At 37.4% G+C, this 22172-nt stretch overlaps 1 protein-coding gene across 1 annotated transcript in view; it reads right to left on the reverse strand.

The window, feature by feature from the left end:
• MALRD1 (MAM and LDL receptor class A domain containing 1) overlaps nucleotides 1-22172 on the reverse strand; it is an 807963-nt gene that overhangs the window by 316526 nt on the left and 469265 nt on the right. The window contains exons 28-29 of the mRNA XM_035022447.1: nucleotides 10676-10921; nucleotides 8963-9120 (exon numbers count right to left, since the gene is read on the reverse strand). Coding sequence (XP_034878338.1) covers nucleotides 8963-9120; nucleotides 10676-10921 — 404 coding nt within the window. The remainder of the gene's footprint in view (nucleotides 1-8962; nucleotides 9121-10675; nucleotides 10922-22172) is intronic.

A 22172-nucleotide genomic window follows, 5' to 3' on the forward strand; every position in this document is an offset into this window, starting at 1 on the left:
CTGAAACAATTCTGGAAAAATAAGTGAAGTTTGGCACTAAAGACTTAGCTTAATGGATTTACAGTCTAAAATCTATAAGACAGTCTTTGAGAAATCAATTTTCTATATCCAGATTCTACGTATCCTCTCCATCCATGTTCCCTACATTCTTTTCTCTGAAATAACGAATAAAATGCCAAGATGACTAAAATAATATCAGATGTTCAGTAGGCTGAAGAGATCAAAATACGCCTAAACCCGAAAATGTATCTGACACACTCCAACAGTTGGATACCCATAGTGTTAGCAATTCATTGTAAATCTCCTCAGATGAGGACTGAGGATGTGTGAGCATGTGTGTAGGGGATGGTGTCCGTCTTGGTGACTTAGGAAGGATGGGAAGGTTCACTCTTGTTGGTTAACCCTTACACACAACTGAGGTTCATTGTTCACTAGACTGAGGATAAAAGCAGAGCCAGGATGATCACCGTCTTCTAAATGGGCAAAGGAATCTGGCCTTTCATTTGTTGATTTGACATTTCTCTCTGCCTAGTGAACAAAATCTGTATTTCCATACTGAATAGGATCTTCAGATAGAATTTCCAGGTAGACAAATATCACAGCTCTAAATGAGAAATCAAAAAAAAAAAAAAAAAAAACTGGGTTTGTATTCTTTTTCTTAAAATGCCATCTGAGCTGGGGCAAGAAATATAACCTCCTAATCTTAGCCCCTTCATCTGTAAATGAATTGTTTAGATTAAACAAATTACGGGCAACCCCATCTGCTCTCAAATTCTCTGAACCACTAAGCAAGATAAAACAATGAACGAATTTAGTAATGGTCTTTCAGCATAACTAGGTTGCTATAATCAGGAGGACTCTCCTGAAACACATTATTTTTCTCCACTTCTGGCTTTTTTCCTATCGTAACAGTATAACAGCCCTGAATGCCTTCAGTCAAATACATTAAAATTCCCTACAGCACACAGTCATCTTGATTAAAATATCAACAGCTTATTACAGATGGAGTAGTTCCAAAACATGATAATGCTCTTCAGGTAGCAGGTGTTCCTGAATTTTATTCAAATGGCTAGCTGGAAAGATGCAAAAGTCTTTTGTTTCCTGATGAGGCTAGCCAGACTTTTACCCACAAAAACAAATTGTCAATCACAAGTAAATTTAAAAACCCTTCTAAAATTCTTCCTCGTGTATTAAAGTCTACATATTACTTATCGTTAATTAACCCCATCACAGGTCACTAGAAAAATAGGTAGAATTAAACATAATTATAAAACCAAGTTGACTTTTATGTAGTACAACTTTGTTCTACCCCTGAGCACTTGTCTAATTTTTTGTTTTAAATCTTAGATGGTCTGAAAAGCAATACATTTAAGTTTAATGAGAAATTTAATACTGAATGCAAATGGTTAAAAGGTAAGTGAAAGGTAAGTAAAAATGACAAATGTTATCAAGAATGAGTATACTATTAAAAAAAAAAAAGGAATTACTAAATTCAGGAAAAGACCTAACCAATGTATTTTAATTTAAATGATCAATATCCAATTTTCCTCCAAAGACAGAAACAAAACTGATTATGTAACATTTTAATCTTAATTTTTTAATCAACTGAGTTCAAGTCCTAGATCATCCACTTACTTATAGCCTTGAACTTAAGTCCCTCTGAGTTTTGATTAACTCACCATAAACAAAGGCAATGAAATCACAGAGATCACAACCAGTTCCCATGGACCAAATCCTACTCACAAAGTGGTTTGGCCCAAAAAATGAGTGATAGCTATATCTTTCTATGTGGTAAACTATTCAATTTTATTTTAAAAATTAGTTATATTTTAAAAAGTTATTTCTCTTGAAAAATTCATTTTATTGTATGTATGTTTTTTTACACATATAACTAAAGCAAACTCAAAGGAAAGACAAATAAGTTAATTTCTCAATAAAATAATTTTCCATCTTCTTGTAGTTTACCCATCACTTCAAGACACAAAGATTACATATATTCCAGATACATCACTGTAGTGAAAATTACTTCTCATGTGACTATAAGCAAGAAATATAGAAGAAAAATATAATATATAGAATATGTAAAATTGTACTGTTCTTTACAAAATGCTTCCTAAACAAATAGTTTTGCTTTCCTGGTATTTCCCTAAATTCTCTCCTTTATTACAGGAGTAGTTTGAGAGTCATACATATCCATGCTAGGAACTATTACTGGTTTTGTATTCCTCAAAAAGAAAATATTCCATGATTTTACCCAGTGAAAATGGATGGCACTAAAATAGAATCTGCATTTCATAAAAAAGCAGAACTCCTTAGTATCAGTGAAAAACTCTTGGGAATAGGGGTGAGGATAAAAACATAAGTTTTGGATGTAAACATACCTGGATTCAAAGTCCCAGTCTGTCACTGACTGGTTATGTCGCATACAGGATGGTTAGGTTATTTCTATGAGACCCCTTTACCCACCCTTCAGTGAAATGGGGCTTGCATTCTTTAACACAGAGGGTTGTGCTAAGAATTACATGAAATAGTATTAAATGTTGATGTTCAATATATGTTATATAGTTGGGGTTCAATGAATGTATCTACTATTGTGGTTGTGATGTGTAATCAACACTACCCTTTAAAACTACATTGTCATTAAATTACTGCTCAATGATTACATGCCTTTTGCATCTGACTGCATGTATATATTTCAGAGTTAAGATTACAAATTTTCCAGATCAGACTTTTTATTGAATTATAATTGATATATATTAGTTTCAGGTGTATAGCATAATGATTCAATATGTTTACATATTATGAAATGATCACCTGGAGAGGGCTAGTTACCATCTGTTAGTATACAAACTTACTACCATGTTATTGACTATATTCCCTATACTGTGCATTACATGCCCATATGAGTTATTTATTTTATAACTGGAAGTTTGTACCTCTTAATCCCCTTTGCCTATTTCAACTGTCCCCTGACCCCCTCCCCTCTGGCAATCACTGGTTTGTTTTCTGTATTCTATGAGTCTGTCTTTCTGTTTTGTTTTGTTCATTTGCTTTTTTAGATTCTACACATAAGTGAAATCATATGGTACTTGTCTTTCTCTGACTTATTCACTTAGCACAATGCCCTCAAGGAGCATCTGTGTTGTTGCAAATGGCAAGATTCCATTCTTTTTTTATGGCTGAACAATATTCTGTTATATAAATATACCACATCTTCTTTAACATTTATCTATCGACGGACATTTAGGTTACTTCCGTATCTTGGCTATTGTAAATAATGCTGCGATAAATGTGGGCATGCATATTTATTTTCCAATCAGTATTTTTGCTTTCGTTGTGTAAATACCCGTAAGTGGAATTGCTGGATCGGATGGTAGTTCAATTTTTAATTTTGGGGGGAAAACTTTACTGTTTTCCACAGTGGCTGCACCAGTTTGCATTCCCACCAACCGTGCAGGAGGTTTCCCACATCCTCACCAACACTTGTTATTTCTTGTGTTTTTGATAAAAGCCATTCTGACAGGTATGAGGTGATAGCTCACTGAGGTTTTGATAAGGCAGCATATAGAAGAATCTTGTTTTTCTTATCCATTTAGCCACCCTATATCTTTTGATTGAAGAATAGTTCATTTACACCTAAAGTAATTATTGATAAGTATGTACTTACTGTCATCTTGTGATTGTTTTCTGGCTGTCTTTGTTGTTCATCTCTGTTCTTTTCTTGGTTTGTTCCTTTGTGTTTGTTTTCTTTATATTGAGATTCCTTTGTCTTTTACCTTTGTGTTCTTAACTGTAAGTTTTTTTTTTGTGGTTACTGTGAGGTTCACATATAACACATATATAACAGTCTCCTTTAAGTTGACAGTAAGTTAATTCTGAACATATTCTAAAGCTTTATATTTTTACTACCCTCCTGTGCATTTTATATTTTTGATAACACATTTTACATCTTTTTTATTTTATTTATCCCTTAACTAATTACTGTAGTTTTAATTAATTTTACTACTTTTGTCTTTTACCCTTCATACTTGCTTTGTAAGCTGTTGAACCACTACCTTGATTACTTGTCTTTTCCAGTTTGATTTTTAACTTTCATATGTTTTCTACTAGTATTTGTGTCTTTTTCTTTTTAGCTTAGAAAACCCCCTTTAACATTCCTTCTTTTTTTTTTTTTTTTTGGATGTAGTGTTCCATAATTTACTGTTTGCGTATAATACCCAGTGCTCCATGCAGTACGTGCCCTCCTTAATACCCATCACCAGGCTAACCCATCCTCCCACCCCCTCCCCTCTAGAACCCTCAGTTTGTTTCTCAGAGTCCATAGTCTCTCATGGTTCGTCTCCCCCTCCGATTTCCCCCCCTTTTTCCCTTCCTACTATCTTCTTCTTCTTCTTCTTCTTTTTTTTTTTTTTTTTTTTTAACATATAATGTATTATTTGTTTCAGAGGTACAGTGTAAGACTGTTGAATCACAGACCTGTACCTCTGTGACATTCCTTTTATGGTCAGGTTCAGTGGTGATGAACTACTTTAGCTTCTGCTTCCTGGAAAACTCTTAGTCTCTTCTTCAATTCTGAATGATAAGCTTGCCAGGTAGAGAATACTTGGTTGGGATTTTTTCCCCTTCAGCACTTCGAATATATCATGCCATGCATGCCCTTCTGACCTGTAAAGTTCCTGCTGAGAAACCTGCTGATAGCCTTATAATGGTTCTCTTTTATACAGTGAGCCTTATAATGGTTCCCTTTTATACAGTGGGTTGCTTTTCTCTTGCTTTTAATTTCTTCTCTTTATTATTAATTTTTACCATTTTAATTATAATGTGTCTCAGTGTGTTTCTCTTTGGGTTCATCTTTTCTCTTTTTCAAAAAGATTTATTTATTTATTTGAGAGATTGAGAGAGAGAGAGCAGAGGGAGGGGCAGAGGGAGAGAATCTTTAAGTAGTCTTTCCGCTGAGCATGGAGCCTGATGTGGGGGCTCGATTCCACAACCCATGAGATCACGATCTGAGCCAAAACCAACAGCTGGCCGCTCAACTGAATGAGCCACCCAGACACCGTTGGGTTCACCTTATTTGGAACTCTCTGGGTTTTCTGGACTTGGATATTTGTTTCCTTCCCGGAATTAGGAAAAGTTTTCTGCCATTATTTCTTTGAGAATTTTTCTAGCCCTTTCTCTTTCTCCTCCTTCTGGGACTCCTATAATGAAAATGTTATTCTGCTTGATACTGTCCTGGAGGTCCCTTAAGGCATCCTGTCTTTTTAAAATTCTTTTTTGCTTTAGTTTTCCTGCTGTGATTGGGTGTTTTCCATTGCTGTGTTTCTGGTTCACTGATTCGTGCTTCTGTTCCATCCATTCTATTGTTGAAACCCTATAGTGTATTTCTCCATGTAGTTTTAACCTCTGCTTGGTATTTTCTTTCTATTTTCTGTCACTTTGGCTTTTTTTGTTTTGTTTCGGTTTTTTTTTTCTGTCACTTTGTTGAAGTTCTTGCTGTGTTCATTCGTTCTTCTCCCAAGATCAGTGAGCATCTTTACAGCCATTACTATGAATTCTTTATTAAGTTTGTTGCTTATCTCAGTTTCATTAAGATCTTTCTCTGAGGATTTTCCTTGTTGTTTGGTTTGGAATAAATTCCTCTCTCTCCTCATTTTGCCTCTCTCTGTTTCTCTCTCTCTATTAGGTGAAATGGCTACCCCTTCAGTCTTGAACGGGTGGTCTTGTGTAGGAGTTTTCCATGTGATTTAGAAGCACCATCTTCCCTGGCCACTAGAGCCAGGCACTCTATGGCTGCATGAGGATGCTGACTCCGATAGGGCCACAGCTGCTGTGCAGGGAGATCGGGGCTCACATCACTTAACCATCCCAGTTGTGCACAGGGTGGGTGGGGTTCAGGGCATTCATCTGCCTTGTTGTAGCTCCAATAATGCACAGGGTGAGTGGAACGAGGGGTGTGTCCCCCAGCCTGCTTATGCGTGGGGAGGGCCGACCATGCCCTCCACATGTTAGCTAGAGGGAGGGCACCAAAAATGGCACCCATTTGTTGCATCACCAGGAAGTTAGGATGAATGGCAAGAATGGCATGCACCAGCACTTCCATCCCTGGATAGAGTCCTCATGGGGTCCTGCCTCCCTGGCAGTCATTTTAAAAGTAGTAAGTGGATCTCCCTTGCTGGTCTAGGTACTTTTCAGTCTGTTCCTCTTGTGCTAGATCTCAGCGTGAGTGGGTTTGCATGTGAGCCCTTTTAGAGTTGGGTATATGTTCCTTATAGTTCAATGATTCTCCTGGTCTTCATCCCCATTTATTTTTTTTTATTTTTTATTTTTTTAAGATTTTATTTATTTATTTGACAGAGAGAGACACAGCGAGAGAGGGAACACAAGCAGGGGGAGGGGGAGAGGGAGAAGCAGGCCTCCCGCGGAGCAGGGAGCCCGATGCGGGACTTGATCCCAGGACCCTGGGATCATGACCTGAACTGAAGGCAGACGCTTAACGACTGAGCCACCCACGCGCCCCCATTTATTTTTAAAATAGGCATTTGGCAGGCTCATCTTTCTGGTGCTAGCCCTCAAGGTCAGGGTGCCTGATGTGGGGAACAAGCCCTTCACTCCTTGAGGGAGAATTCTAAATTTGGGGGATCCCTCCCAATTGTGGGGTCGCTGCATCTGGGGTAGGATCCCAGGGAGGACATGTCTCTACCTCTCCTGTCCTTCTCAAAGTGTCTCTGTTGTCTTTTGTTGTGGAAATCCTAGCCATCTAGTTCTCAGGGATTTTTTTTGTTTGTTTACAGAGGAAAACTATTACATACATAGCTATGAATTTGTTGTGTCCAAGGAAGGAGTTGTGTTTAGGGTCTTCCTACACCGCCATCTTGAATGACACCACCTTTCCCAGACTAGAATTTATTGTCATGCATGTAACCCATAACAGTCATTCCTTCATAAGGACTGTCCCAAAAAGGGGTGCCTTAAGCCTGGGAGTGGGCTCTAGGAGGATACCTATCCTTTTCTGCAATCCCTTCTCTGAAGAACTCAGAGGGACATTAAGATTAAAACTTCAAGATCTTGCTCTCAAGATTTTATGACCTACCTGTTGAAATAGAATAAATATAGTTGAACCTTTAGTGAGAAAGAAGAATTTCTGGAGCTGTGAGGGACACTCTGAGAAGGAGTAATCATGGTGGGCAAAAGTGGTCAAGGAAAGTTTTGTGAAAAGCTGAATCTGCCACATTGTGTTAGGTTTGGTATGGAGGCAAAAGAGGGAAACACAGAAGGAGACATTCCTGAGAATAGACAGGGGAGACTGAGCTGGAGGCAACACATGCATAAATTGAGACCATTTCAAAAGAGAGAAGTAAAGAAAGAAATAAAAGACAGAATCCCTGCCCCTATTGTGTTTGCCATCTGGCTAGGATGCTTTCAGCCTAATGAGCAGGTTAAAACCCAGCATGGTTCCACACAGAGAGCAGCCTAAGAAGTACTTTGTAATGATGATCAAAAATATGTATCATATTAATTACCAAAATAAAATGATTGCCCTAAAATTCCTGAATGTAAATCAATATATGCGATGAAAGATTTCTCTTTGCAAAAAATGTCAGTAAAGGAGAATAAGCATACTTTTTTTTTTTTGTAACAAGTGTTACTGTGTTTTAAAAAATATGGTAGGAAGATAGTTCTTTAAAAATGCTGTTAAATGCACATAGGAATCAGTTGGAGGAACCACAGGAGTTCAACCTAACTTCACAGGAAGACTTATAGAGCAAAATAGCTTAACTTCACATTTCATGGTAAACGTTTGTTACTATAATGTAAGAGAGATTAAAGGTGAACATGAGGGAAGCAAATACTAACAGCAAAACCCACAAAGTGGTGCAAAATCCTTCAGGTGCGAAATCCTTCACTGTGTAACAAAGCATCCCGTTCAGTAGGGTACAAGCAAAAGACTCTTGTGAGAACTTTCAGCATTACATTTAAGCTTCTCCATTTAAATATAAGCATAACTCACTGCAGTATTTGCTGCATGTATTTTATCAGGCAGGCATTTCTGATAATAGAAGAATACGAACTTATAAAGTTACCTCAGGTGTCGGATAAAACACAGACTATAGCCATGAGCTCTTCACACATTGGAGCCCTTTGGTATTCTAGTCAGATGTTCTCCCACGGCGCCAGGGCACTCCAGCAAAGCTCGTGTGTGATAAAACAGCAGGGGCCTCTAGAGCATGTTTTTAAAGTCAGCTTTCTCAGAATTCTCATTAGATTCTTGCAATGAACACACACAAACACACACTCATCTCCTTTTTGCTGCCGCTTTAACTTGCCAAAGAGCAGAGGTATATAAACCAACTCTTATTAATATTAACATATACTTTGTTATTTTGTTCCCTGAACACTGTCACTTTGTTATACTAAATTAAAGCCCTGACAGAAACATCCAATTAATCCTCACTAAGAAAATGCATTATGGTGTCATAGTTAATAAGTAGTTCAATGTAATCACACCTTGATCATTCTTCTGAGCGGTTCAGTCCTTGGCACGGTGTGGTTAGAACCCAAATGTCTAATATTAGTTCCCCTTTGTGATTGCTCACACAGGAGTTAAAATGGATAGTTGCTCTCCCTTCAGATGTACAAATAATCTATTTTCTTTTACTGAAAAGGATAGGCAAGGAAATGCCAAGACAGCAAGAAGAAATTTATGAGTCTTCAACTAAATGTTATCATAAAAAGAATATCTGGGATTCAGTCATAACCACAGGGTATGATGTTGAGCTCAAAGCTCGCTCCCATGCCCCGCTTATCAAACCCCACAGAGCATTTGAACCCCAAGTAGAAGCTCCCCACGATAAAAGGAAGCTTTCTCTGGCCAAGTTAGACTAATTGTGAAAACTCTCTTTGGCCGTGGGCTGCCTGTAGGAATCTTCGCTAAACTCAGAGGGATCACAGACGAAGATCCTACCTTAATGAGGATCTGAATGGACCCCGTGGCTTTTGCAGATATGAAATACCAGAAGCTTAGGGTGCAGGCAGCGCTGGATTCTTGCCACACGGCACTCTTGAGGTGTGCTTCTTCACCCTGAAGGCCCACCGGAGTAGCCTCCAGATACAAGAAGTGCCCTAGGAAGAAGGACAGCGTTCAGATAGGACAGAAACAACAATGAGGGGATCCTTTTAGCTTTTCCATCTTAGTTAGGGTTTTTAATTATATTTCATAGGATATGAGCTGTCAAAGGCATTTCTATTTGAAACAGAAAGAAAATCAAATAGCCTTGCTTCTAGCTCACTGACAGAACAATTTCCAACTGTCTGTGCTTTGAGCAGAGTACTTCACAGTATGCAGATCAACTGATGTGACAGGATATTTATGGCACCAAATCAACAAGATAGTTATAGAAATCATTTAATGGACTCCCTATACTTTCCAGTTCTTGTAAAACAATGCAAAGATATTACCTATGAAAAATAAAGGCATTACAACGTACTTCCAAAAATTCAGTCATCTACTGAGTGCACAAAATGCTGAGAATCTTAATATGTAACATGGAAGATAATGAGTTTTATATTTATGTATCCAAATACTCAAAACATTTTATCAATGTACAGCCCAGTGTCTACATGGAGCTCAGACCTTCATTTCAGTTTCACTTCAGTTTGGCTTGGAGGGTTTTGTTGTATCAGAGGCCTGAGGAGTTGCTACACTTAGACACCTTCTTTCCTATTCTGTAGCTTCCAGGAATTCAGGGTCCTTTATTCTGCTAACATCCTTTGTCCTTTGACCATCTACTCACTGCAAAAACGAGGCATTGCCAACACGTCTGACACGTGTGACTTTACAGTTATCTGCATGTTACCCTCTACAGCTTCCAAACCTGCTTTCCCTTCATACGTATCATCTCATTTCTTTAATCCCTGCTTGGTACACAGGGAAAACTGGGCTCTCTCCACCTGCGGATGAGAAATTTGAGAATCTGAAAAGCTATACGATATGCTAACGATCCAATGAGTGGCAGAATTCAGGGTTATTAATTATAAACATGGGTCATTTAGGAAAGGTGCCCGAAGGCAGCATACATTATCATCCATCTACAATTACCAGAACAATATTAAAATTTGGTTACTCCCTGTTATGTGTTGAATTATGCCCCTCCCCAAAGATGGTGAAGTCCTATTTCCAGTCCCTGTATAAGTGACTTTATTTGGAAACAGGGCCTTTGTGGATGACCAAATTAAAATGAAATCATCAGAGTGGGCCCTCATCCACATGAAGACTGTGTGGTAATGAAAAGGGTAAATTTGGACACAGAGACAAATGTGCATAGAGGGAAGACAATGTAAAGACAAAGGAGAACATCATCTATAAGCCAAGTAATGTGTGAGACTACCAGAAGCTCGGAGAGAGGCACAGAATAGGTGATTCTCCCTCACAGCCCTGAAAAGGAACCAGTTCCGCTGACACCTTGATTTCTCCCATCTAGCTTCTAGAACTGTGAGATGATGTCTATAGTTGACATTTCCAGTACTTTGTGATGGCAGCCCCAGGAGACAAATATACTCATCAGATATTTGACTCGCTTGCCATGGCCCCACAGTAGTCTCACCAGAGCTCTCCAGTTGCTGTCAGGGAAGACAATGAGATGCTCACTGTAAAAATGAGGAAAGCCTCATAACCTACCATTTTTGTTTCCAAGTGTGTGGTCTTCGGGAGGTCTTAGGCTCTGATGAGAGCCAACTCCCAAAGCCCAATCGAAGTTATCAGCCAGGGAGTTTTGCCAGCCACACCAGCCTTTCTCAAAAGTACAGGAGGTACCACATTCATTTTCATCCGTATCATCTCCACAGTCATCTACAAAATTACAGCTTTGCTCTGGTTTATAACATTTGCCATTCTGACATTCCCAATAGCCAGGAGGGCAGGAACCTAGAAAACAGAAAATAAATGAAGATGAGGAAACACTACTAACACATCACTAAGCTTAAAAGCTAGTAAGAGTAGATTCACTTTAACATATTAAGAAACACAGTGTTCTTAGGAGTATGAGTTATCTGATCCCCATCTTTCTCTCCTGATCCCCTCCAGGGTTCTGGCCAACAGATCACTCACAAGGATTATTCAAAATGAAAAAAAAAAAATCAAGTATCATTTTATTGATCTAGGAAAGTACCCCAGGACTCTTCAAATACAGCATTTCCTGCAAGCTAAGTTCAAGAATATAAATTAGATCTGAAAGCCAGTGAGGCTTTCCATTTTTTATACTGAAACAAAATCTTTAGGGTACTAAGAGCTTATGTACTATGGTGTATTTGGAAGTACATTCCATTACCACCCATGCATTTTAATATTTATCAGAAACCAAATATATATATATATAGTATTTCCACAGAAGTAGGGGTATGAACATATAAGTAATATTCAACTTTCTAACAGATTTTTCTCCAAAATGCATTTATATCTGTCAATTGTTTAGAATTTTAGAAACAATTTCCCTACAAAGAAATGTCAACAATAAAGTTTTATTTTTCGCTGACCCCCACCCCCCCCAGAAAGCTTAAAATAAGAGCAGTGTTTTTGAAGACCTGAGTTTGAATACTGGTATTGATCCTTCTCAGCTATGAGACTTGGATCATCCTACCCTTGACAAGTTTAGTTTATCTAAAAAGAGAAAAAAAAAAATAGTACAACCTACAGAAGTTAAGCTAATTAAAGAGACTATTGTTGATATCCCCAGTGCCTAGAGCAGAGCCTGGCCATTAGTAAATGATCAGGAAATATTAGTCAAATACATGAATGAGTGAAATACAGTGCTCTGGAAATGACAAAGCAGTTCAATATGCACATTTAAGGTATTATTATTATCCTGCTCCAATATTACAATAGGGTGTAACACCAGGGTAACAATATTTTAGTAGAAAAATTCATTCAAAGATCCACCTTAGGATATCCACTCCCCAGTTGCTCTGTGACATGACAGTACCAGAAATTCTCTTCCTTCCTGTCTTCCCCATCTGGTACATACGGAAACTGATAATGCCTCCCTATCAGGGGTTGTCTGGTAGCTGAGGACTAGTGTGGATTAGAGCTGGGGGTGATTCAGGGATTCACTAGAAGGTGTTCTGGGAGCTGAAAACTGCTGATAAAATCTCATAAAGAAGCTTTCATGTCCTGGATCAGTCCTACATTTTAGAAAATAGATGGCTAAGAGGGAGGAAGTGAGAGGAAATGGATGGGATGCCATGTAGAAACGACTGGGGAGAAGAGTAGTGTTCTGAAGGCTTCTAGCCATTTTGCGTGCTAAGCTGTTTCTGGACTGTTTGTTCAAAATTGCCTAATTAAATGCCCTTTACACTTGCAAAGCCTTTGAAAGTAAGTTTCAACCATGCATTCTGCCTCTAACAAAACTTTCTTGTCTGGGTTAATTGCTAACATTTTCCTTTCTTGCAGCGTGGGATTAAACTATTTTTATTTAGCTGTCCAGTTCAGTTTTAGCAGATTCGGGATAACACAAAAGGCCTTTAATGTTTCAATCACAGAGCTTGACTCAGAATCATAACATTAAGGCATTTCTGAGCTACATAGAAATGGAGAGCACATACATTAACCTTCATTTATAGATGAAAAATAAACGAGGATTATAGATGTTAAATGACTTGGTGATTTTTCAAGAGCAGAGATATAATTTGGACCTAGGTCTATTGTCTTCTGAACTATTTTTTAAATCTATTGACTTGAAAAGAAGAGCAATGATCCAGGTCAACTACCACAAGACCAGACCACCAATGAACTAAAATGGTAGTGTTGACTACCAGATGCATTATTTCTCAGGGGGCTGTTGAGAACCTGCGAAATTACTAGATCATTTAATTTTACACAAGTTGGCATTTGTATTGATTCTGTCAATTCCAATTTGTTTGGGGAGTAAAAACAAAACTGGTTCTTAAGAAGCTTTTCTCCAAAGAGACTGAATCAAGCTAAAATTTAATTCTTCTAAAACAAACAAGAAAGTAGTTTGAACATGTTTCTAAATGGAAACACATCACAGATAATATATTGGCATATATTACACAACTGACATAGCCAATATTTTAGAATAATAATTTTTAAATTTCTGAAACATAAATAGCTACACAATTTTAAAAACACAATAATTTAAATAGTACATAAGATTATTTTGAACAGAAAGCCCTTCACACTAATAAAGACAATTTCACTGCTATCATGTGTCCTATCCATAAAACACTTTTTTGGTAAATATCAAGGAAAATCATCAACTAATGTTATTTACCTATTTCCAAATTATTTTCCATGTCTGTTGTTTTGTCCAAAGAAATCAGCTAAGAGGCAGGGTGTATATCTTTAAGCGATTCGGGTATTAAAGCTTTTATGGAATTATGTAACTTTGATTTTTAATAAAAATATATTATTCAAATTAGGCAGAGACCTTCTTAGTGGGCAGTTTATTTTTACAAAAAAAAACAAATTATGAAAGTAAAAAACCTCCAATGTAAATAAGTCTTAGAGACATCTGAAGCTTAACTTGCTGAAATACAAACTCTGATTCTTTGCCTCCAAACTTTTCCAGTGAACAGTCTTCCTCAACTGTGTTTATGGCAACTCTATAACTCCAGTTACTCGGAGGAAAAACAAATCTTGTCTATGTAGTAGGGTCTGACTCCACTTTTTGGTGTTTGAGCTGATTGCTGACAGTGCTTCCTTTGTGTCCAACATCTGGAAACCTAGTAAGCTAGCCCAGGTGCTCCCGTTAGTGGCAGGAGTTTCGAACCAAGCATGCCCTTATCTGTGCACAGAAATTCTCACCCCAGTCCCACCCTCCAACCACCAGAAAACTCTAAATCAGTTTCCTTTCCTTGCTCTCTAAAACTACTTTTGGACATGCCTTGGAGCTACACTGATGTCCCAGAAGGCCTCAATATGTGAGTAATAGATATTTTCAACCCTTTTAGTGTACAATCGGTACTGTCAGTCTTAACATCCAAACCAAATTTTGGCCCAAGGTGGGCCAATCCTCAGTTACAAGGTGGGCCTCCATTCAAAATTTGGTTTGGATGTTATATATAAAAACACATATATGTGTCTGTGTTTGTGTGTGTGTGTATAAAACTTTTTATTCCATAACATATACAGTTTCTCACTGTTACTATTTTGGCCTAAGTGACTATCATTTTGTGTGATTTTATTACAATACTTTCCTTTCTGATCTCTGTGCCTTACCCTTGACCCTTATGGTCCATTAAACAAAATAGAACCATGTGACATTTTAACATAATTGAATGTCACTCCTCTATCCCAAACTCTATTTAAATACTATTCCCCATTAAAAGGAGCCAGGACCCCTTGAGAAAATAGTCTGGAGCTAAGAACAAAAAAATTCAAGATGAACCTAGATTTTTTTTTGTACCAGAAAATAATAAAGTGCTCAAAAATTTATAGCATTATGATGAAAGGCTCAAGGAGGCAGCTATTAGAGAAACTTACTGGCCAAATCAGAGACAATTTGAATATCAAGGTAAATAATAAGAAGACGTTTGCTCCCAGCATATACACAGTAAGAAAGAGTAATAAAGTATGGAATTATCCGTCAGCAATAAACAACTAGAAACTTGGGCAAAGTATATACAACAAGTGTTTTAAACACTGAACATCAGGAAATACAAGCTTGGGATCCCTTAGAGAAATGAAAAAAGGCACACCCTATGATCACCCCTAGATTTCTGCATGGAGGCACTTCTGGACTATAACTCCAATAGGGTCAGCCCAGCAAAAAATGGGGTTACACATAGTTGAGGAAACAGTCTGGGACAGCTAGAATTTTCAATGCTGGGTGGTGGAGGAAAGGGTGCTATACAGAGAAGGAGATCCAGAGATATGCTTAAGTCTTTGTCTGAATTCTAGTTTTTATATTTGTAGGATAAAATCCAGAAAGAGAAAGTGAGAACAATTTCTAAGAGAATAACTAGGAGCTATATGCTGAAAAATTACCAGAGGTCACAGAGGGCCACATATCTTTGAGTTTCTATCAGCCAGAATGTAGAGTCCTTGGTGAATACGTAAGGCATTCAGTAGGAATTCCAGAAAGGTACACTTTAGTATGGGGGAAAGTAACTCTAGAAGGAAGTAGACTCTAGACCATGGATTGGATTGGCAACCTATAATCTTAAGACCATATCTGGCCTACCATCTGTTTAAGTAAATAATGTTCTATTGGGACTTAGCCATGCCCACTTGTTTACACATTATCTATGGTTACTTTCACACTAAAATGGCAGTTAAGTAGTTGCAATCAAGACCATATGGCCTGCAAAGCTGAACATAGTCACTCTCTGAACATATTCTTTTAACCTCAACTTGTTTTTACACTAGATTACTTTAAAAACTAGTTTCCTGAGTTAAAAAAAAAATACAGAGGAAATTTGCAGAGAGGAAAGTGATAAAGAAATAAAAACTTCCAGCTATAAAATAAATAAGTCACAGGGATAAAAAGTACAGCATAGGGAATATAATCAGTAATAGTGTAATAACTTTATATGATGACAGATGGTAACTATAGTTATTGTGATGAGCATTTTGTAATGTGTCTAATTGTTAAATCACTGTTGTCACCTGAAAATAATATAGTATTGTATGTTTAACTATACTTCAAAAATATTAATATCAAAGAAATTGCTGACTTCTATCTGTCTTTAAAAAAACTTAAACCTCAAAGGACCAAACGGAACTGTTAGCAACTTAAGTGCCTCTAGAACAAAGTTCAATGCTTTTTAAGGAAATATACCAAGTTTCAACACTTAGCAACACAAATTCACAATTCCATCATCAAATTAAAAATTACTACTTTGTGGGCGCCTAGGTGGCTCAGTCGGTTCAGCGTCTGCCTTCGGCTCAGGTCATGATCCCAGGATCCTGGGATCGAGCCCCACATCAGGCTCAGTGGTGAGTTTTTTTCTCCCTCTCCCTCCCCCTCTGTGATCTTACTCTCTCTCAAATAAATAAATAAAATCTTAAAAAAAAATACTGGTATGTGAAGCAGGAAAATGTGATCAATAACCAGGGGAAAATAGCCAATAAAAGTCAATATAGATACAAAAGAGATGATGGAATTATCAGGCAAAGAAAGTAAAGCATAAATGTGCTCAACGCATTCATCTTACAATAATAAAAAATCTACAGAAAGTTCTTTGTAATAACAAATAAGTTTAGCAAGATTATATGTCATCAATACACAAAAATCAATTACATTTCTGTATGCTAGAAATAAATAACTAGAATCTAAAATTTGAACAAGTCCTTTCAAAGAGCATTTCTTTTTTTTTTTTTTAAGATTTTATTTATTTATTTGAGAGAGAGAGAGAATGAGAGAGAGAGAGCATGAGGGGGGGAGGGTCAGAGGGAGAAGCAGACTCCCCGCTGAGCAGGGAGCCCGATGTGGGACTCGATCCCGGGACTCCAGGATCATGACCTGAGCCAAAGGCAGTCGCTTAACCAACTGAGCCACCCAGGCGCCCTCAAAGAGCATTTCAAAACACAAAACTCTAGGGATAAATTTAACAAAATGATATCTGGCCTTTATACTGAGAACTACAAAATACTGATAGGAAAGAGACCCTATATAAATGGAGATATATATCAGGCTTATGGATCATAAATCTTAATATTGTTAAGAACTCAATTCTCTTCAAATTTTTCTATGATTCCAATATAATCCCAGTCAAAATTTCAGTAGGACTTTTGTAAAAATTAACAAAGTGAATCTAAAATGTATATGAAAATGCAAAGCACCTAGATTAGCAAAAATTGTGTCAGATATACAACATCTGATTTCAAAAAATTGTACAAAGCTATAGTAATTAACACTGTGTGGCACTGACTTACATATAGACAGAATGATCTGTGGATCAGGATATATCATTCAGAAATTGATTCAGAAACATATGATCAATGGGTTTTCAAGAAAAGGTAACAAATTAATACACAGCATTTTCACCAAAACTGAATGAACTGAAACTAAATATAAGGAGAAACCAACAAATACCAGCTGGGGGATACTCTACAAAATAAAAGGTCTTTACTTTTCTAAGATATCAGTGTCAAAGAAGACAAAGGCTGAGTAATTCCTGTACATTAAAGAAATATAAAGATACTTAAAAACTAAATGCAGAGTATGATCCTTGATTAGAACCTGAACCAGACAAAAAACAAAAATTACATAAAAGGACATTTTGGGGACAATTGATAAACTCTGAATGAGGCCTATAAATTGAATAATACTGTATCAGTGTTAATTGATTATACATGTAAGTGAACATCCTCTATTTTAGGAAACAGACAATGCATTATTTAGAAGTAAAAGGGCGAGACTTTGAAACTTGCTCTGAAATGACTTGAAAGTAAGATTTATATAAAACAAATGGGTAAATTGATAATAATCTGCAAATGTGGATGAAGTATAAATTCTGTAGTGTTATTGCAATATTTCTGTGAATTGGAAACTATCACAAATTTTTTAAAAATATACAATTTTAAAAGTTAAAAAAATAAAATCCTCCAACGGCATCCCCTCTCACTCAGAATTAAAAGCCAACATCCTTAAAATGGCCCACAGGTACTTTACAATCTTGACCCCATTTTCTCTGTCTTACCATTGCCCTCTAGTCAGAGACTACTGGGCACACTGTAGTTGGATAAAGTTGAGTTTATTACTTGTTGCAGTGATGGAAAAAATATACTGTGGGGAACCATGGGATAGTCCAGTGAGGGTAGGGGAAATGACTTAATAGGATTAGGGCTTTGGGTAGGTTATTTTGGGGAGGGTCAAAGAAAGTGGAATTTTGATCCAGATTGGGTGCTATCAGGAAGCGGAGATAATTATGTGATTGGCTATCTCTAAAGAATATTTTTTAAGATTTTATTTATTTATTTGAGAGAGAGAATGAGATAGAGAGAGAGAGCATGAGAGGGGGGAGGGTCAGAGGGCGAAGCAGACTCCCTGCTGAGCAGGGAGCCTGATGCGGGACTTGATCCCGGGACTCCAGGATCATGACCTGAGCCAAAGGCAGTCGCTTAACCAACTGAGCCACCCAGGCGCCCTGGCTATCTTAATGATTCTTACCTAACAAAGGGAAGACTAGACTAGGCTAAAGTTATAATAGGTTGGAAGCACTCCTATAAATCAAGATATGGGGATGTTTGGTTATTTTTTTGGCCAAGACAATGGTCATGTTTTGTCTGTGTTCACTCATGCTTACAAAGTGATCTTGTTTTTATCTTGATCCATGGTTCCAGAGTGGCTTTGTCTGATGTTGACACTCTGTGAAATTGTTTATGTTCAACAGGAGAACCACCAGCTCATAGCAACACCAAGGCCTAAATGATACAGTACCAGGCCAGGTCCCAGATGCCAAGGGCTACTTTTCTTTTTCTCATTTTGCAATTCTATATATGTGGCAAGAGAGTTCAGTGGAGCAGCCAAACCTTCTAAGGGATATAAGGATAGAAAATAAAACCCTTATGGTTCTTCTTGGCTTTTTGCAGTAGGTACAAAACAAACAAACAAACAACAACAACAAAAAACAAGACCAGCTGCTTTGGGAGATCCTGACACATTTGAAAGTCCTTCATATTTGTTATTTTTTAAGCCTCTTGATCCTTCTCCTTAGTAATTTGCAGCAAAGACTTGAAAATGTGAAGATCCTGTGTTATCTACTTTACTTTTAGCACAAAAGGAGGTAACACGTGGAAAGAAATCCCATAAAGTAGATGACAGTAGCCTTATGGAATGGACAAAGAAAACAGGTAGAGGAATTGGGATTTGTGTTAAGAAAACAAGGGAAACCTGGAAGGGAGTCTAGGTAGAACAGAAGCTCTTAAGCTTTGAGGAGGAAGGCCCACCACAGTTCCAAGTGGCTTAATACTGCAGTGTGGCCGAGGCTCTTGTTCGAAAACCAGCATTTTCTGTACTTATATGCTTCTTGGGCCCTGGGCTCAGCCCTCGACTGAGAACAAACTGTAGATTGGCTCAAATACTGTTCCGGTAGCTTCCATCTTCTTCATTCCAAATAGTTGCAATTCAAATGTTCAAAGAACACTTCCTACAGCCTTGATCAGCATGACAAAATTTACACTAGATTGCCACTCATGTTCATTCAAAAAGATATTTCCAGAAAGAATTGTTTATTCCTGTTTTTTAATTACCCAGTTTTAATACTTAACCATTAAGAAATGCTATGCTAACATTGCATGCTAACATTCAACTAGTTCTAATCCTGTGCAGGAAAAGCACTCAAACAAGAAATCTAAAGGTACTTTTTAAAAATGAATATTCCGGGCGCCTGGGTGGCTCAGTTGGTTAAGCAACTGCCTTTGGCTTGGGTCAGGATCTTGCAGTCCTGGGAACGTGTCCCGTGTTGGGCTCTCTGCTCAGCGGGGAGTCTGCTTCTCCCTCCGCTCCTCCTCCCTCTCATGCTGTCTCTCATTCTCTCTCTCTCAAATAAATAAAATCTTAAAAAAATAAAAATAAAAAATAAAAAAATGAATATTCCTTCATGATTCTGACTTGGAGGAAATTGCTGACATCTTGGTGGTGAACAATTTGTATACCTTGAGTTTCTAGTGCATCATATTTAAAAAGGTATGGTAATGAGCTTGATCATTTAAAATCATCATTTCGGAAGTTTCAAATTCAACTATCAGGGATAACATGAAGACAGTCCAGTCAATTATTTCTGCTGTCAGAAAATGTAAAATATATTAATATTTTATTGTTTTTCAGTGTACTTGATAGAGGCTTTGAGGATTTAAGGAGAATTGGCTCTAAGACATCACAAATAAAGCCACTACCATGAGACAGAGAGCTAGGGTTAGAAGTATGATCTAGGCATAAATCTCAAAATTAAAATCACTTCAGGAAAATTGTATTTTGTACTTTCATGCAGTCAAATTTGTCAATCTTTCCTTTTATGGCTTTTGACAATCCAATATTAAATAAAATTCTCCCATATTTTTTCTAGTACTGTATGATTGCTGCACAATTTCATTTTTTTCTTTTTAAAATATTTAAATATTTTAAACCTTTGAAATTTACTTTAGCATATAGAATAAAAGATAATATTTTTCAAGTGGAAAGAGGAATACATACACATGCACAACAAAACACATATGCTGGGGTGTGTGTGTGTGTTTTAAGATTTGTTTATTCATTTTGGAGGGAGAGAGAGAGAGCATGAGCCACTGGGGCAGAGGGAGAGGAAGAGAAAAACTCAAGCATATTTTGCAGTGAGCACGAATACCATTGCGGGCTCGATCCCAAGACCAAGATCATGACCCGAGCTGAAACCAAGAGTCAGATGCTTAACAGCCTGTTGCCATCCAGGTGCCCCCATGCTGGTGTGTTTAATGAATGTCTCTGGAAAGATACATAAGAAATTAGCAGTTCCTCTGGAAATAGAACATAAAGACAGAAGTCAGAGGAAAATATTTTTTTAATCTAGTCCATTTTTCATACTATGTGTATTTAAATAAATTTTTGCTTTATTTAAAAATAACATGCCAGGGCGTCTAGGATAAAGAAAGGATTCAAGTCGTACAGTTATAGTTGGGGAATCCAAAACAGGCTAAAGCTCCTCTGATGAGTATTAACCTGGACTGAGGGACAAGAATTTGAGTTTTCTGGAAACCATGGTTTATGGTAAATGGAAGACTGAACACTCTCTACACTCCAGATGGCTGAGGAGGAAATGCTGAAATTAAGGAAGAACCAAATTACAGTTTAGAAAAGTAAATATAAGGAATGAAATGCTCTATGAAATATCTAAGATCCAGACTACATTTATAGTGGAGTATGAACTACATAAGATAGAACAAATAGGGAAGGTAGGTAGTGGTAAAAGAATTCAGAAGAAATCCTGTAGTCATCCTTGATCCCTGCTTCTCCTTCATTGCCCATATTCAACCAACCACTAACACTGTCCCATTTTACTTTCTAAATATTTCTTGAATCACCCACTTCTCAAGGGACATTCATGTCTCTCCTTGACTAATGAAACAGCTTCCGAACTGATGGCTCTGCATCCATGTTAGTCTCCTAAAATTCATATTGTACACTGTAAACAGAATAATGTTTTCAAAAGGCAAACTGGATCACTCTTCTGCTTGTACATCATTAAATGGCTTCCTATCAGAGTTAAGGTAAAGACCAAATTTGTTAATGGACTAATGGGCATAGATTCAACTCTACTCACCTTTCCAGCCTCATCTCATGGTCCCCCTCAACTCCCCACCACAAAAACCTACTAGCCTTCTTGCAGCCCCTCCAACCACAGATACTTTACATAAGCTGGGCCACCTGCCTCTAGAAATCTCTCTTCGAAAATCTTGCACATTTCAGCTCAATATCCATTTTCTGCAAAAAAGTTTTGATTGGTCAAGATCATCCATTACAGCCTCTTGCCATACAAGGCAGCTCTTCTTCACAGAACTTTAATAACAGTCATTGTACTTGTCTACGTGGTTATGTCATAATGACCTTTTCCACTGCTAGACTATAGTGCCCATGGGGGATAGAAACTACCTTGTACTCAGAAAACGCTCACTGTGCATTTTTCTGGATGAACAAAGGAATGAACAAATGAATGAATGAACTGAAGAGAGCAAGGAGGAGGGCACATAGCTATGAGCAAGTGACAGCCTTCCAGGATATGGCTTACTGGAAGATGAGCTGGCATTCTGGTATTTAGACAAAAATGACAGGATAGAGCTATGTTTGGATTGCTGAACTATGAGATGCCAAGACTGAGGATATTAGAGAAAGAGAGTCAATCACCTCTGACCTATTTACTGTGATGAAAATGACAAACATTCCTGAGTTTCTTTCTTCTTTTTTGATAGGAACAGTAGCTATTCAATTTGTTCAAAATATACATTTCTGACACTTTCATCAAAGATTTCCCTATTATTTCTATAGACAGAATTCTACAGTCACAATTCCAATTTAAAGCTATCTTTGTATAATTTGATCTACAACAAAGCAATTTCCATTTGTAAACCTTGCCAACCTGGTGAAAACAAATTCTATGTAATGAAACTAAGAAAATTATCTAATTCAAAGGAGAAAATAAAAGAAAACAAGTCATCAAAGCTAAATTCTGTTAATAGGAAGCAA

This window comes from Mirounga leonina, unplaced genomic scaffold, assembly GCF_011800145.1.
Source record: "Mirounga leonina isolate KUSES-001 unplaced genomic scaffold, KU_Mleo_1.0 Mir_175, whole genome shotgun sequence".
Classification (NCBI taxonomy): domain Eukaryota; kingdom Metazoa; phylum Chordata; class Mammalia; order Carnivora; family Phocidae; genus Mirounga; species Mirounga leonina.